This window comes from Chlamydotis macqueenii, chromosome 1 (assembly GCF_036417535.1).
Source record: "Chlamydotis macqueenii isolate bChlMac1 chromosome 1, bChlMac1.mat, whole genome shotgun sequence".
Lineage (NCBI taxonomy): Eukaryota > Metazoa > Chordata > Aves > Otidiformes > Otididae > Chlamydotis > Chlamydotis macqueenii.
The window spans coordinates 74,844,894-74,862,914 of NC_141556.1; the positions used below are offsets into that span (position 1 = coordinate 74,844,894).

Sequence of the window (18,021 nt, forward strand, 5' to 3'; positions counted from 1 at the left end):
GGGCCCTCAGTGGCCAAAGTGACCTCTGCCTCATGCCTCCAGGCTTGTTTTAATTCTGCCTTGAATGCTAGGACTAGTTGTCAGTAGCAAGGCAATTTAACATTTCTCCCTTTTGAATTTGCAGTGTTAGAGGGAATGGCTCTTCGTTCAGAGAAGGCGACAGATTGCCTAAATTAAATGCCACATATTTCTAGCAGTTACTGACATATGACAAGCTTGGTAGCAGATATCTGTTACATAAGCAATTATCTGCCAGATTGAAAATACTAGGTTTTCACAAGCAGCTCTCCAACAAGGCAGAATGTTTATTCTATTTCATGGTATTTGTAAAGAATTGTTTAAGCTAGTGAGCTCAGATCAGGAATACATACAAAAAACAGTGAACTACGAATATGATTAGTACAGTTTTTGATCTCTGGGACACTTGGAGGCATATGAATTTCATGATGCTTATAAACCAAAGGATGTATAAGCCTTCTACTTTTTGTCTGAGCATTGACTGATCATACTGTAAAATATGCTGAAAAAAGAACTTAGATGCACCTGAGATACTCAGAGTATGCTTGAAACAAAGAGCAATTAAATTCATTAAAATATTCTGGTGGATACTGTTGGTCTTCAGATGAAGTTCGTCATTAATGCATTCTGTCATACAACATATACTGCTATTGAAAGATGTACTAGTACATAAAAATGAACAAACAAGGACATTTTGATTTCTCTAGTTATGTTCCTCCATGAAATGATACAGATTATAAACAATTACTGAAAGTGCCTAGAGTCCCATGATAGAAAATAATTCCTCCATTCCTTCAGCTGCATTTCTTTGCGTCAAGGAGAAGCAAGATTATAGTTAGTGTGAGTTAACAAAATTAATTATCAGTGTCATGAGAAAGATCAGAGGAAAGTAGTACTAAAAGATGAAGAACATGACTAGGATTAAAGGTTAAAGAAAATCCCAACATAGTTGCTTGGACACAAGAATCGTGTGTCTATTTTTTAATTACATGAAAGAACTACAGAGGGCTTTCCAGTAAGAGCACAAAACTACATAAATAATGTTAAATATCTCCTTATCAGCATGGAATGATAATTAACCAATTCATGTGTAATTCCAGTTTTGCAACTTAAAAAACAGGCCAACAAAAAAGTACAATAGCAATGCAATTGCTATTTGGCGTGCCTGTTGCCATGCGTGACGCTAGATTTGCACCTAGGACACCACCGCGGTGTGGCTCCGGCGGTACTGCACCTCCTGACAACAGCAGTGATTGTATGCTGCAGTTGTTAATGAGGCCCTGACCCTGTGAGACCTGTCCCACTACAACCTTCGTGCAGTGAGACTTTCTCAGTTGGATTGTTCAGACTATGCATTTCCACGTGCGTGTAACTGGGGCAGCACCGAGGTCTAAGTGCGTGCTGTGGCCTATTCTCTGTGGCGACAGACAGCTGCAAAAAAAAAAAAAAAAAACCACCTGCTTTGCAGTCGAAGATAGTTGGATTGTTTTAACATCTCACTGACTTTATTGGCCATCAGCAATTTACAGGGCCAGTAGTGAAGTGGGAAGGAATCCACCTTCATCAGAAACAAAAAGGCTTCAATATACAGCTGGGTGGAAGGTGGCAAAAGTTTTCGCAATTAAAAATTGTTTTTAATAAGGTACTTGTCCAAAAAGACAGTTTTAATAATCTTTTCAGGTAAGATGGTGCAATTTATTTTAAATTTTGAGTGGGACATACAAAATGGTCTAAACAAGGCGGGAACTTTACAAATAATTTCCTTATCTGAACTAGTAACTTCTAAGGAGTTTGCATTCAAAATGTTGCAATGAATATACACATCACCCTTTGGGAACTTAAGTGCGGTTGGATAAAATACTCTGTTTACACAAATCATGATTTCAGGGTATATGCAATACAAATGTTGAAGAAATTTCAAATATTTCACCAATTTGATAGATTTTCTCTCAAGTAGCCAGGGTGATCACTGTTTTCTTCTTCAACTGTAAGACAAGACACAACGTGGAAAAAATAAGCTGTAGATAAAAGGAACTTCCATCAACCAAAGTTTTCAGGAGATGGCTGTGACTCAGGCACAGGCCCAGGCTAATATGACTGCTTAGCTAAGAGGTGCAGGCATCTGCAGAAATAATGTCTTCTCTCATTTTAAATGTAGGAATTTTTCTGTTTGCTGAAGAGCAAAGATACAAACCATGATACAAACCAAGATACAAACCATGTCCAGGGGGATATCTTAGCACAAGGCACAGATTTTTCACACAGAAGAAAATAATGTATTTGTTCTTTATTTGCACATTTCTTTCAGTGAGAGGATTCTAAAATCACCTGAAAGTGATCTTCTGAAAGTACAAGGTTTAGCCAGGTTTGGCTGTCTTGTTATTCCCTGCTACAAGGATGGCAATGTTATTCCACAGAGTATTTTTCAAACAAGCTGTTGGTTCTGTTTAGCTCTCTTAGATGTGTCGCCTTTTTTCTTAGGGCTCTCCTCTGGAACAGCAACAGCACGCGGGAAGGCAACACTAGAATTCATGCATCGTGAATTTCAGAGGATTTTCTCTTTTTGTTAGCACACAAATGACACTTTCACTGATTTCTCTTTAGAACTGTTCATATGTTCTATCCAAAGCATTACGCTCATTCTTAATTCTGCCTTTCCCTCTCAGCCAAAATGCCACTGAATTTTTTTGTTTAGTAGAGTTCTGCCAGGGCAGGGGAGAGAGAGCTGAGCACAGAGCCTCAGCGCTACAGGAGGCGCAGTGGGAGATGTTAGGAAGTGGAGAAGACAGGAGTGGTTCCAGCATATCTGCACATACATCAGGTAAATTTTGTGAGGTATTTCTCACAGCAGCAGGAAAGCTGCATACTTTAGATAACTAAGGAGAGGAGATACCGCACTGATGGCAAGGCGGTTAGTTATTACACACTCTTGATGATGTCAAAGCCAATGAGGCAGTAACAGACCTGTCTTACCAGGCATCTACGTGAAAGGTACAAATCTACCTCATATTATACTAGGGTTTTACTTCACATTTCCTAAATCGAGTAAAGCACTTTTTTTTTTTCCTGTCATGATGGCAGAGATTAAGAGTGTGAATAAGGAACTCACAACCAGGACAAAAAGAAACAAGGGGATCTTCTAGCCACCTTCTGTTCCTCCCTGCCCGGGACCAAAGAGGCAAGAAGCATTAACTTAGACAAAGTCCTGGTCTTGTACAAGCTACAAGAGCCTCCCCAGCACCCAGGGGCCAGAGCACAGCACAGACTCTCCACAGCACAATAGGGTATGCCCTCCCTTTGCAACGTCCCTGTCCCTGGCTCCACGAGGGAGCTGGGGGACATAGGATAGGGGTCCTCCTCGAAGGGAGCGCAATATGCTTGCAGCAGATGAGCGAACACAAGTTATTTAAGACTAAGGCAGTAGGTGGGGTTTGCTGGGGCGGTATTGTGGAAGGGAGATGTGGGTTCTGAAGTGAGAAGCAGAAGCACGTAGCAGGTGGTGAGAAAGCAGGTGGTGAGGATACAGAGATGGGAGGATTAGACAATATCTCTAGGAGGCTGGAAATGCATGAATGAATTGTGGGATTTTTCAGGATATTTCAGGGCTCTGCCTCTAAATGTCACTGGGAGCCCCTGTCAGCTGTGCCAGCAACAGAGCTCTCAGGAGCTGGACTGGAATCCCATAGCTCCTCTACCAGGGCTTTTCAGGATTCTTTCAAGCCTTTACACCAGGATATAAGATCAAATGGAGGAACAAGAATTTCACAGGCAAATAATATTCTGCAGAAAAAGGAACCTTGGCAGAGTTTTGTTTTGGAAAACTCAATTCAAAATAGCCATTCCCTTGAATCTAACCCAGTAAAAATCAGAACAGCAAATTAAAAGCAGAATATGCAAAAGTTTACCTACTATCATTTATCTGATTCATGTTCTAATCTATGTAAATGTACACTCTAATACAATACACTCTGAGAAATAATATCTCATTTTAAACCAGACCTTTTAGATCAATTTACTAAATTGTTAGTAAATGAAATCCTGATAAACTCCATTTTAAAAAGTCAGGGTAAGACAAAACATGCATTTACCTTCTTCTTGTGCTTTCCATAAGGAACCAAGGAACAGTGCTGCAGCTTCAGAAAGAGATAAAGGATTTGTGTTTTGGCTGCGTGTTTCTAGAATTGTAAAATCAGAGATGTATGGTTTGTTAGTGTTGATGGCATTTCTTTATTTTATTTGTCGTATTTTTATCTCTATAACTAGTGACCCAAAGAAAAAAAAATACTGTTGTCTCCTTCACTCTATAACATTCTCTGCTCAAAACCAGCCTGATAAATATCTAACAGAGAAGAAACCAGCGGTCTTTTTTAAAAGGAAGCTATTTCAAAGTCCCTTAGAAGGTAAAAAGAACATTTTATTTTTTCATATGTTCCCTACTTTGCTAAAACATGCTCTTTCCTCCAGAAACACTATCTAGCATGGATTAATGTTGTCTACTTATGTCATCTGCCGGTTCAGCACAATTAATAACTTGACTTGATTTTTTCCAGTGGAAAAAGAAAGTCAAAAGTACTGATGCTAATACCACTTAACAGCCAGGTCAGTCTGGAATTTATGTAAATAAACTGACACAGGTACCCAGGAGAGGAAAGTCAGTCTTTATCATATGCTTTTTGGAATGAAGGAATTAACAAAAGGGAGTTTAATTGCTTCCTTGAATACGATTCTAAGAAAACAAATCCCCTCCAGTTTCCACAGATTTCTCCCATAATCTGAGAAAAGATTGATGTGTTACATACCCCCGTGCACATTGGCTTACCAAGCCGCATTCTGTCATACAGATCCTTTCGCTGGCTGTCAGCTGAGATGAATCGACGTCCCTCTACAAAAGCAGTAGGGAAAGGGTGAAAACAACCTCCCAAATCCATTGTAATTCCTACTTTACAATCCCTAAAGTGCTTTTTTTCAAAATAAAAAAAAAAATTACAGCATTGCTTCTACAAACATACAACGGGAGGCGCAAGTTTATGCTGAGGGCTTTCCAAATCAGCAATAGCCCATCCTGAACTAAAATGCTCCACAGAACTGGTGTTTCAACACTTTTCATTCTTGTATTTACCTGCTGGAGGAACTGTACACAGGGAGGAATTTACTGTCTTGTTCTCACTTTTTTTCTCGCCTGCTGTACAGTCAAGAGCCTTCAATCTCTTTGCTGGACTATAAAGTATTGCCTTGAAAAGGGATATTTCTATTTAAAAAAAGAAAAAAGCCCTAAAAAAATAAAATCACATTACTTCCTATGCACCAATAAGAATGATACACAGGTCAGTAAAGAAGTAACACTGTGCATTATTCAGTTGGAAGAATTAAACAAAACAAAAGAGGGCCAAGTTATTTGCTTTTATGACTAGAAATAACTTTATTAATGTCACTAGAATTTCTTTCAGTTACACTTATAGTTGTTTGGAACCTATATTTATTTTGTGTTTTTATTATTTGCATTATTTCCCTTTTGCATTTTTCTCAGGATTGAGCTTCAATTTTTTCTTTTTTTCAAGGAAGATATTTTTCTTGCTCTCTTAATATCTAGCCTACCTAATAGCTTCTATTTTTGAAACAACAATTCAGAACAGAATTTTTAAAAATATGAATATTCCTGTTAAATTTCAGGGGTTTGCATCAAAGGATAAAATCTCCCTTTGTCTCTAAATTTTATCTTTATATTTAATGCTTATTTAACTCTGGACTAACAATAGAAACTCAAAAGGTCATTTGCACAACCTTAATGCCACACTATTGATAACACTGACATTCCTTTGAAGAGGTTGCTTGTGGTCTTAGTACCAACTCTAATGTAAGATGCTTCTCCTATTGCTTGAGAAGGTGATTTAATAAAGTCTGAGTGACAGTAAGGAATGATAACTATATCCAGTATGTCTTCAACTCCCTTTAAGATTATTACAAATATGGAAACTGCTTTTCCAATGAGTTTTACAATCAAACTTCAAACTCTATATATTGTCAGTACTTTCTTTTGCTTTTCTTCTTCCAACACTTGCTTCCTTCAATTTGATTTCTTTAAAAAAAAATAATAATACTGGCAATGCCACTGTTTCAGAGACAAGAAATAACTATCTAGGACATCCCTGTAGGCCTCAGAACTTCTACTTCCATAGCATCCTCGGGGATTTACTGCTTGTGTGGAGCCAAGCAAATCAGGAATAATCCAGCGACAGAAAAAGTTATCTCCCCAAAACAGAAAAAGTTTGGGACTTACGTGCACCCTTCAGGTAGAGCATAGCCTGAGGAGTCCAGTTTCTTCTTTGGAAATGAGCCTTTATGCCAAAAAAAAAAAAGAGGAAAAAGACATGTCAACGTTGCATGGTATTACTAACTAGTACAAATACCTAAATGGCACCAACCTGTGAGATTCATGGATGCTGCACATTCAGCCTGAGCGAGCAGTTTACCTGAGGTGCACTCCAGGAGAAAGACAAGAAGGATGCTGCCAGGAGCAGTGCCATTGCAGATGCTGTCAGTTTACGCTGTCCCTGTGCACAGCAAAGAACCACAACGTACAGGAAAAGCCTTTCAGATCTGTAGATCCTCTCAACTTCAAATCTAAATGTGAGGGCACTTCCAGTCACTCCTTTCTCCCTGCCTGGCTGCCAAACCTCCTCCTGCTCTGTGGCTTTTTCAGCTTCAATACACAGTGATCTGAAGGTTAAATCAGTCACACTTTATTGTCTCTATTCGCGTGAACTATAAAGTTCCATACTGGTGAGAAGTGCCATTGAGGAAAGCATGTTTTGTGCTCCTCTTTACAAGGACATTCGATCCTCCAGAAATGAGAATAATGTACAAACTAAAGGGGAAAGATGATATAAAGTATATCTTGCTTTTACCAAATCTTGAATCATAGAGCTCAGACAACAAGCAAACGTAGGGGACTTGCCATTCCCAACAAATGAACCAACCAGGAGAGCAGATCACTACTTCCTCAAGAAAAGAAAGTTTTTTAAACTTAGCATCGTATTTGCATTAACCATAATTACACACATGTCACGAGAGAGGCTGTTTTTGATTCTTGGAGTTTGTTCGCTGATGCAGCACATGCAAATGGAAGCACTGAGCATGAATCCTCTGCGAACAAATTACATCTCTGCTTGTTCGCACAGACCACGTTGTTATTCATGCATTGATAACAGTGATGGGTAACAGAAAGCATTCAACATTATGATTCACAGTGGTTTATTTCATACTGGTTTTGAGAGAACATTGTGCTATTAATGTTTTTTTTTAATGCAGTTTTTTCAACCATGTATATATTCCTCTCAGGATATTTTAAAGTTAAAATTATTAAGCCCCTCTGCAGTTCCTAAATATTAAACTCACATGAAAAAAAAAAAGCATAAATTGCAAACTAAATGTTTCCCACACACCAAAAGAGTCTCACTCACCTTCATACTTAGTTCAGTGGCAAATCTTCAGTCTTCTTTTCTTGGGATAATGTGTCACAAGATCTCCTACAGGTTTTGGGGTCCCTTTTTAAATCTTTGGAGAAAAGGTACCCTCCCCTTCTGTGGCAGGGCGGAGAAGTCTAAAGGGATCTCTTGTCAGCCCTGTAGATGGAGAAGTAGAAGGTCTGATGACTCCGGAGGGAAACCTCTAGTCTCGCAGGAAGTCAGGGAAATGATTGAAAGATGGATGCACTTGGAGATGCACACCATTAGCCAGGTGAATACCTTCTGAATACATCAGCATCAGCCCTGTGCGTTTGCAATACGTCACCTTCTTGCTAGATGATCAATAACCACAGCCAGGAGTGGGTATTAATATGGATGATGAGTGTTTACCTAGGATAATCTAACCTATATCAGATCACTGTCCATTGTGGGAGTTGGGAAAGTTAGTAAATTACTCTCCAGCCATAACATGCCAGCATCAAGAAAAAGGTGACTTAGCCAGTGTTGCTAGCTTGAGGTTATTCCTAGCATATATTTAGGGGATGCAGACTCTTGTTTGATTCTCTAAAGATCTCTTACATCTAGTTTTCTTACACACAAGTAGAAATACTAAGCTGAATAAAAAAAAGCCCAACCACCCCCAACCCTTAATAGTCAGAAAAACTTTTCTGTCTCATAGATTGGTTGGAGTAAAAGCTGAGATTGTGGGTTTGAATAGGTCAAGTGGTAGAGCGGTAAACAGAAAAAAAAAAAGCAGGAAGCAGGAAGCATAGAAGTCTTTTCCATAAGCTACCTCTAAGTGATTGTTCGACTCATCACAGTCATAAATAGTAGGTTGGGTCCTCAGGCAAAGAGCTGATCATGCTTGATGATTCTGTAGCTAGAGTTTTTATCTCTGCTCCTTCATTTTTTCCTTCGTAAAAAGGGAGAGAGGAGCAGAAGGGGAAGCAAAGAAAACAGGGAGCCAGAGATTTGTTGATTAGAAGATTGGCCAATATAAAGTTTACTGTGGAAGCCTCATAAACAGGACCAGTGGTATAACAAAAATACAGATCAGCCCATATATGCAACAAATGTGCTCATGTATGTGGAGCCTGGGTGAGGAGTGTGCAGGCAGGCACTGCTAAGTCTTGTTGTGAGCTTTTCCCTGACATGATGTGTCAGTGGAGACTGCTCTGAAGCACACTGTTAGTGAAGGAGCAATTGCTCTCCAGCTTTTGGGATGATATTGCTCTGTTCTCTGCTCACGCCAGGCAAAATTGTTCATCGAATATACAGAACTGGCTTTAGCTGCAGCTGACTCTAGTATAGATGCAAGAAATGAGAAGGAAGCTCAGGTTTTGGACTCATGCAGCTCTCATGATGGCTGGGAGCTGCTATTATACCTCTATCCTTTAAAAAGGCCATGCCACGAAGCACCCTAGCCAGCAGAAGGGATTCTACTTCCATCTACTTCAATGTAAAGTTTACATTTTCCCTGCTCTTTTCCTCTTGCTCTGACAGACCAGAGACATTTCTTGATGACAATTAACCCTTAGCCTTAGAAAGGGGCTATGCATTGCATCCAGGAGACATTTAACAAGCAGAGACCTGGAAAAGATAAAGCTACTCCCCTATTCCCTTCTGTAGTGACTCCAGAGCCTCTCTTTATGCACAGACCACAGGGCCAGAATCAAAACATACAACTGAGTCTGTGAAAATTAACCCCCTGCCTTTGGTATTGGTAAGCCCTGGTTCTCCTGCCACTGGAATGAGACAAGTTCACACCAAATGAACTGTGAAGGAAACCAGCTCAGCCCCTTCTGTTGGAACTGAGGAGAAGGGGAAGAGAATGGGAGGCAAGGAGAAAGATTTATGTTGTTACCACACTGTAAAAAGACAACTTCAGCTTTTCCTATCTTTCGACCATTTTGCAAATCTGAGCTGCTCTGAGTTGATGTTACTGAATTCTCCCTCTCTCTTCCAAACTGGGCTGTATTTGTCAGAGTCCCACTCACCTACTTGTAGAAACTGGGGTTGGTTTGAGGCTGCTTGGAGAGCAGCAGGGAGCTGAACTGGACAGGTCAAAACCTGAACTGGCTTATTGCGAGGTCAGGTCATCATTAGCTTGTGAGCAAATGCAGGGCCTTGACAGCACCCTCTTAAATTAAATGGTTTTAGTGCATTACCATCAGATACCTCAATGGCACGAAGGTGTCTGAAAGTGAAGTGTTTAGTTTCAACGAGTAGCAAGAGACGGGCTACCTTGCCCAACACCATTCAGGGCACTTGAGACACCCACATGGGACTGCCGGCTGTGACACTGGGCCTGCAAGAGACCTAAGAATTCTGGAGAAGCAGCTGAAGGGCAGGCAGTATCCCTAGGGCACCTAGAATGTCACTAATTGCTTTTGACTAGGAACATAATCACTCCCATAGAGTGGAGGGAAACAGGACTTCAAAAACCATCTTCTGGCTGCAGAGTGTAGAGCATTAAAAGAGGACTGAATTCTTGTTTGGAGATGTCTGTGTCTCTTCATTGGCTTCAGACAGCATTTTACACAGACAGCATGAGGTGAAATGAACCCAGTCCCAAACTGAATTTCCATAATGTAGTTTTTTTTTTTTAAACAGTTTTTACTTTTCCCTTAAATTCTTTGTGACTTAGAGCCTTAAATCCATTTATTTTTGCTATCACTAGCAATTATAAGTTGCTTTGGTGTTTCAAAAAATACATTTCAAAACCACCTCCCTGGAAATCTGTAAAAAGTCTGCAAGTGGAACAAAGAACTCCAGGTTTGCCAATTCTACTTTAGTGATTAAAATTTAAAAGACTCTTCTTCTCCCTTCATAGCTCTTTCTTGTCCTGATCCTATGAGAAGGTGGTCATCTCATTCTTCCTAAAGATCTAACCACTTCTAGGATGGCATGTGGAACATGATCTGTTTCCAAACAGCAACAGGAGGCAATACTTTGGGAAGGAGATGCGTGTACTAAGAATGTTTGCATTCACAAAAAGACGTGTGGATATGTGTGGGCATATGTAAGCTTGTACTCTTGAAAAATGAAGTAGCCTATAATTGGGTTATGGATCATAACACACTAAAAAACTACATCACTTCAGGATGATGAGCCGTACATGAAAGGCTCATTGTCAGTCCTGCCATTTCTCAGATGATTCACATAAATGAGGAAGTGTCTTTGGCATGTAATCAATACCCTAAGTGAGGGAAGTAGAGTGAAGCTTGCTGTAGCAGCAGGACCCCTTATTAGAAAGAACATAACCTATGCTTATTCTTAAAGATGATCTAAAGGGCAGAGACTGCTTATCCTGACACTGGAAATGATAAAAAGCCAATTTCTGGGATTGAAGTTCAGTGCTGAGGTGGGTGAAAAAGTTCTTGTGCTGTGGAGTTTTACCTAGTGGGACAAAACGTATGTCACTGACTTGCGTCACGACCGTGTACTTTCCCAAAACTTTCTCTAAAAAGACAGGATACAGTCATTGTGCCTGTCTATTTTTAAACTGCTGGTAAGAACATTGGTGATCTGCTGCTTGCTCTTGAGTAAAAGGTGTAGCTATCGTGTGTAGGTGGCCACTAGGTACGTCAGCAAATACGGTATTCTGAGGTGTCAGAAAATCTCCTGAGGTTTATGACCTTCGTCTTTTGTGTTTATTCTCATTTCTTTCATGCTTTCCAGCTAGTTTGTTAACTCTTTGGGAAATATATCTCACTTCTGTCTGGCATCTGAACAGCACCTCACACCATGTAGTTCTGGCTCGTACATGCTAACCATAGCATCTTAGGAGGGTGTGAAGTGTCATGGCAGAGCCTGCAAAGTAGGAAACTGCAAACAAAGAATTTTGTGTTTAATTTGCAGTAAGGGCATTTAAGTTAGATAGTAAGGCAAGCTTTTTAACAGAAGCATAGTGAAACATGAATAGATTGCCTTGGAAGGCGTGAGTCTATTATCACTAAGAAATATACATAATAAATTAGCTGACCTCTCTTAGGACTCATTGGTAAACTGATCCTGCCTAGAAACAGGGTCATGAAACTTACGACTTCTTAACATCTTATTTTGGGGCTCTTTCTTGTGTTTCTGTGATCTTTCAAAGCTGGCTGGACTTCAGCTTCATACATCCCACTCAGAGTAGGGGGAACTTTGTGTCCAAGTTCCGTATTTGCCTTGTAAAACTTGTTGACTGAACAAACCTTATCTGCAACCCATCAACACATTTTATGTCAGCCATTTTAAGTTACATGAACATGTTTTTCAGTATTATTTTTCAGAATAGGCCCTAACTTCTCTGGGAAGTTATATTTTCATGGTGCAGCTCTGAAGGGAAGAGGTACTCCCTGATGTAACCCAAGTGCGTGATAAGAGAGGCCATTAGTTGCTGGCTCAGAATTTATCTAGCTACTACTCTGTTGCACATTCAGCACCGTGATGTCTGATGCACATTCAGCACCACTGATTCCAGCGTTACTGCATGGTTCCTAGAGTTGTTTTTCTTCTTTTCTCTAGACCGTATGAGAAGAACTGCACTAAAAACTACTTGAGGTATAGAACAAGCTGTAGAAAAGCCAGTTTGCTAGGGATCATGTAAACACCTCACACAGTAGAGGTAACAGCCTTTGCTGGGAACTACAGGGTGATCAACGCTATATTCTGGCCCAGGCACTGCTGTTCTCAGAAGTGTATTGGTGAAAGAGAAGAAACTTCAAGGGATAATTATAAGTAAAAGTGACATATGTTATGTGGGGTGATGAGTGTTTGAAAGTATCAGCAATGAGTAAATGCCACAAATATTTGAAACATGTAAACATCACAGAAACAGGTATTACTTCTGAAGTTCAGTGAACCACAGGATGGTACAACACTTTTTTTAAGTAATGGACAAGTCTGGGGCAAACAGCAGGAAAAAAAAAAGACCAGCTAAATACCAGTTTTCTCCAGTTTGCAAGCTGGAAAAGAGACCTGACCATCTAGGTACAGGCATTTACAAAGTATGTTAGCAGAAGTTCTACAGCTCTTCAGTCAGACACTGAACATATCTCGCAGAACATAACTTTCTGTAGTGACAGAAGCACCAAAGGCCAAGGAGTCATCTGACCTTTTCTTCCACCCCCATGAACTTGGCAAAGAGGATTTTTGTCTTTGTCAAGAAGCTACCTAGCGGGCTACAAACTCTGCTGAGCATTACGCATGCGGTTGTCTCCTCCTGGTTGAGGGGTACGTTTGTCACACAGTCTCACCCATGAAGCCGGGCAACAAATACATGCTGGTGCTGAGCAGCTGGATGCTGACATTTTGTTGTAAACAGTGGACAGAACTGGGAGAAAAAAGTTGTACTGAGAAACTGCATGATAACCAGACAGTCAGGTGTCAGAGACTGAAACAGCCTGCTCCTTGTTCTTGATGAAGTGGCCAGCCTCTGCGAGCATGGTCCATAAAATGTGCAGCTTCTTGGGCTGGTTTTCCTTACCCGTGCCTACTGCTAGGGATGGGGAGGGGTCGGTACATTTATACAGAAATACACATATTTATACGCAAACTACATAACTTATGTAAAGGAAAATGCTGTTAAAGGCCAAACAGGAAACCCTGGTCAGTATTTTCAAGACAAACCAAGTAACTTAGGAACTCTTCTGCATTAACATTTGTTGAACTTTGAAAACATTTGTCCTCAATATTTGCCCATGCATACTGAAAATGTGGCATACTTTACCCTTGAATAGCATGTATTTTAATCCTACCACACAGAGAACAGGAATCCTACTAAAATAAGAGTATTTTTGGGGGGTTACACTGCTGTAAAAATGAACAGCTTTGTTGTTTGAAACAAAGCTTGGTTCTAGAGGTAGAAGTCCAATTTAGGGGAGAATAAATAGCTCTACCTGATGCACCAGGTCACCAGAACTGACAGACATTTCAGATGTTCTCAAAGTGGGTGGCAAACCACTTTGACCAGGGCAGTGAGTGCTTACCTGTCTCAGCCCACAGTGAAGCTCTAAGCAACACAGAGCATAGCGCAGAAAAGAAGAGCCATGAGCCACATATACTTGAACTGCACACCAGGCAAATGAGGGATGGCGGGAATTTCCTGCTGCCGGACCCCCCCACCTCACTGAATCACGGTCTCACAGCAAGTTACAAGTATTTCCTTTTGAAAAGCTGTATCAGGTCTACCTGTCCAGAAGGAATACAAAGAAAAGGACCTGTTATTTTTTTTTTTAAATTAGAAACTTTATTCTTAATTTTACATTACTAGAGTTTGTACTGGAGCAGAGTAATTAACAGCTTAGCTGTTAGGTTGTTACACTTAACTCTTTACAAAGTCCCGTGGCATTAGTCATCTGAAGCAATGTGAGGAGGAGGCAGTCTGTGTCGTTGAGACTTTTAGGAGTGTATCAGGCATCTCATTTATATCTTAGACCCTGTGAATGAACCACTGCTTCCTGTGCTTCTACTTTTCTCTCCATCTTTCTCAGTTTAGATTGCAAGGTCGACAGGCAAGGGTCGTTCGCGCCTGCACCTGCACAGTGCCTACTCTGCTAGCTGTGCAGCAGCACAAATAACATCGACACCTGGAGAAGCCTCCCTGAGTAGGGGTCACTTTTTCCTGTCAAGGTATGAAAAAAAATAGGGGTGCTGTTTTAATGTGGGAAGTTTTATCTTCAAACCAATAAGTTAAAAATCTTCCCATATGCATAAATCTTTCAAAGACAGGAGAAAAGAGAAGAGATACTCACCTGGGTTGGTTTGATCTCAGAAATGTTACCTCTATATTTTTATCAGCTTTATTCCTGGAAGAAAGAGCATCTAGTCAAAAACACCCATCTGCTAATCAAACCAATTGCATCAGCTGCATGGTCTTTGGTAATGCTGCTGGATGACAGTGCCAAGTTTTCACTTTTATTTAACAGTTTTCCCACAAAACAGGGAACAGCAAAGTAAACTCACTTCACATTTTGGGTTTTAATCACAAAGCACCTGTGAGAGCACTTCTTTCTTGTTTTCCAGGAGTGCTGGAATGGCCTGTGGTAGGTTGGGAGGTGTAATTTCTCCAAGTGTTTGGAGAAGTCTGATGGGCTGTGCAGTTCATAGATACCAGGCAGGCAGTAGTATTCCCTCAACAACGTTATTCTATTTCCAGTTGTTTGTACAGCATATACATAAAAATCCACAGTGCTAAAATGCAAATCTTGTTTGAGAATTTAATGCTAAAAAGAGGACTTGGTTAACAGTCTTAATGACAAAAATCTTTTTTTTTTTTTCTTGCAGAGCGGACTAAGACAGAGAGTTTTTAATAAGCCACCAGCCCAAGATATTTCTACTTTTGCATTCCTTTAAAAATGGTAAGAGCAATGAAATTTATACACTTTCTGGATTATGTACTCAAACTGTGACAGGAGAAACTAGGAGAGATATTCTTCTACCTGAAATTTTGCAGCAGGTGTGAAAAGTAAGAAAGAACTGCTAACAGAAGTGAGGAACATCCCAGGTACCTGAGTTCAGACACAGCAGTGAGCTAAATCATTGTTTTCCTCACTGTTTTATAAATAAGAGTAGGACAGCAAGGAGACTTCAGGATGTGTTGAAACCCTAGGCAGTCCACTTAACAGCTGCAGGAAAGATGTGAGAAGACAAGCAAAAGAATAGAAAGCTGGAGACTGAGGGTTGATTTGCACCTCATTGCAGCTCATTGTCCCTCTGAGGCTGAGGGCTGGGTGGCAGGCAGCAGCAGGTGTACCTTATAAAGCTGATCTTCCAGCAAATGAGCCCTCTGCTAAGTTGAGTACCAAAGTTCCTTTGGCTAGTTCTCCTCAGAGGAACAGCTTTTGTCATTCTGTGGTGTCTGTGCCAGAGAGGAACAGAAGGTATTTTTTCCATATGCTATTGTACATATAAGGTCTTGGGCTGTTTTGTTTTATTATTATTATTTAAATGGAGAATTAGAAGCAATATTTTAAAACACATTGCAGTTAAAGATACTAATAATCTTAATGGATGGTTACTTATATCTACTTGAAGGCTTTTGTGGACTTAGAGAACATCCCTAAATCTAACTGTAATGTTTTTAAGTTTTTCTTTTAAAAGGCTTTCTGTATCTCTAATATAGGAGAGTTTTTCTGCTTCCTGGTATTTATTTTTAAGGAGTAAATTTTTTAAATCAGCCATAATAATAAAAAGTGGTCTTTTCTCTAAAATTATTCTGAGATTCTTATTATTGCTTATTTTTGTTAAGTATTTGTGTGGTTAAAAGCATATTCATTAAGATCAGAGTTTTTGACTCTGTATATATAAAACCAAGCTACAGGCATGCAGGAAGCTTATAATAAACCAATTCAGTAAAACATTGAGTATTTGTTTATTGCAATCTAGTTTAACAAACACTTATATGTGATTTTCCTCTTTGTTTCACAAGATTGTACTAGTGGCAACTCTTGTGTTAAATGCTGGTTAAACGTGTTGCTGTTATTGAGAAAAGAATTATTTTTTCTACGTAAAAAGAAAAGCAGGGAGCTAACTTCTTGAGAGGGGGGGTTGTTTGAATTTATTTCTTGATGCACAGTTTGAGTAAAAAGACACAGTTCAGTGAAGTCTATGTCCTTCTTAGGGCAAGTTGGTGTTTGTGCTATGCAGGGGGAAATCCCTTCACGGTCAAGGAGTCTGGTGTTCTGCCTCTGTGGGCAATCATGTCAGTCCCTCTCACAAGCACACAGCACCTTGTGAGCTCTCATTATAAAGCTGTTGTTTAATTTTCCTCTCCCTCTGCTCCTAACAAAGTGTGCTCTGTAATGGTACTATTCTGATAGGCTGGCTATGGGTAAAACCCCATCTTGGAGGATCTGAGAACTTTTGTTGCTGGTCATGCAGGTTATGCAGTTAACACTGGGCTCTTGACTATTTCGCTGTTTTTTACTTCAAAGCAAGAGTTCGCTTTTGTCTGTGTTTTCATTTTTGTTTTTTAACACTGCATATAATCTTCTGGAGAGAAGCAATACAGTGTATTTTCAGAGCTGAGGAGTTGAAAGTGATAGAGTGGTGGAAGGTAGGTTTATAGCTGCAATGTTGGGTGCAAAATATCACTTAAAATCTGATTCTTGGGAGCTTCAACTAGCTTTATCTGATGCATTTAAAAAAAACCCCACCTCTCATAGTGATCTAAATGTCATAGCTAATTTCCAATGATATTGCTTGTTTCTCTCTTGTTTCTTTCCAATGACAAGTATTGGCTGCCAGAGAGCTTTGTTCAAGTTTGTTCATATTCATTGGGTTACACTGGCTGGTGAATGGTGTTTCTCAGTGATGATATTTCAGCAGGTGCTCTTTTTTTGGGGGAGGAACTATGAGTGAAGTCCATAGTGGGGCAGTATCAGATGGAAGTTCCCAACTACTCGGTTCAGAGGAGAAGGTTGCAAATCACAAGGTAGAGATGGATATCTCACTTGAAATGTGGCTTTATGCCTGCCAAATGCACCTTCCGTGCCTTGGTTGCGCACACACACACACTTATGTTTTTGGAAATATCTTTTTAAATATTGTCTGGAGAATGGGTAATAAAAATAGAACTGAAATGTCTCTGGAGGATATGTTTCTTGGGTAATTCCCTCTGCTGTAGTTGTGGCTAATTAGTATAAGAAACAACTGGGGTTTGGTTTTTTTTCTGTTCTTGTGGGCTCACTGAAGTGCTGAAACTCCTGTTGCACTCACTTTTCCTACCTCCCCACATCTCCCAAGCCAGTACCCCCACAGAGCAAACCCAGAAAGACAGCTTAATATTTTCCTGAAAGTAAACTTCATTTAAATCTTGGCTTCTGAAACCTGTCACAGGACGGTATTGAGAAAGCTGCAGGCTCAGAATACTTCAACTGACTTGTGTAGCTTTGGCTGCAGGGGTTGACTGGGAGGCCATTGAAAGAGATTGGAAACTGGTAATGCCCATAGCTGTAGGAGATGCCCAGCTGCTTACTGAAGGTAATTGTTGCTGTTAGACCTGAGCAAAAAGCCATGGAATCAGGGAAGTAACTACATGCTACAAACGTGATCGAAAGTAATAGTTACAAAAGTTGTGTAAGGCTTTTGCTTCTTTTTAATGAACACTCTTTATAAAAAGAAGAAATACCCAATTTGGGATAAATTTATCTGAGTAATATTGCTAAGTGTTTCCTTTAATTTAGAAAGATAGTCAGGTGGGTATAGTTGCAGGGAGTTCTTAATTTCTTACGTTTGTTCCCTGCCTACCGTGTCCCCAACATGGTTATTCTGTTTAAGAATAAGCAGTGAGATTTCAGAAAGTATTTTTCTTTCTTCCTCATCTTTTCCAAATGTACATCACTTCTTGTTCCCTGGAGAACTAAACATCATGACTGAAGGTTTTGTCACAGCTAGTATGTGGACCAAGAACTTTCAAATCACTTGATACCAAAGTTCCAAGTTGTCTGCTAAATGGGAAAAATTGGTGCAGAGGATTTGTATGTTGTTCATCCTGACTCTTACAGCTTGTCCCTATTCTTTCCAGATACTTTGCAAAAAAGGCGAGTTGACA

The 18,021-nt window shown here is 40.0% G+C and overlaps 1 protein-coding gene across 1 annotated transcript; it reads right to left on the reverse strand.

The window, feature by feature from the left end:
• Positions 1-1,944: 1,944 nt before the first annotated feature.
• Positions 1,945-7,484, reverse strand: SPX (spexin hormone). Its single transcript, XM_086747399.1, has 6 exons — positions 7,479-7,484; positions 6,489-6,569; positions 6,296-6,353; positions 4,838-4,900; positions 4,107-4,193; positions 1,945-2,003 (listed from the first exon to the last, which is right to left on the reverse strand). Exons 1-6 carry the CDS (start codon positions 7,482-7,484, stop codon positions 1,945-1,947), a joined length of 354 nt encoding a protein of 117 aa, XP_086603525.1.
• Between the last annotated feature and the right edge of the window lie 10,537 nt (positions 7,485-18,021).

Bases quoted from the DNA above. Each gene is read 5' to 3' on its own strand.
- SPX (XM_086747399.1), bottom strand. The intron at 6,354-6,488 runs GTAAACTGCTCG...TTTGGCATAAAG, and splicing joins TCTCCTGGAGTGCACCTCAG to GCTCATTTCCAAAGAAGAAA. The intron at 2,004-4,106 runs GTAAATGCATGT...CTTGTCTTACAG, and splicing joins ATGGAAAGCACAAGAAGAAG to TTGAAGAAGAAAACAGTGAT.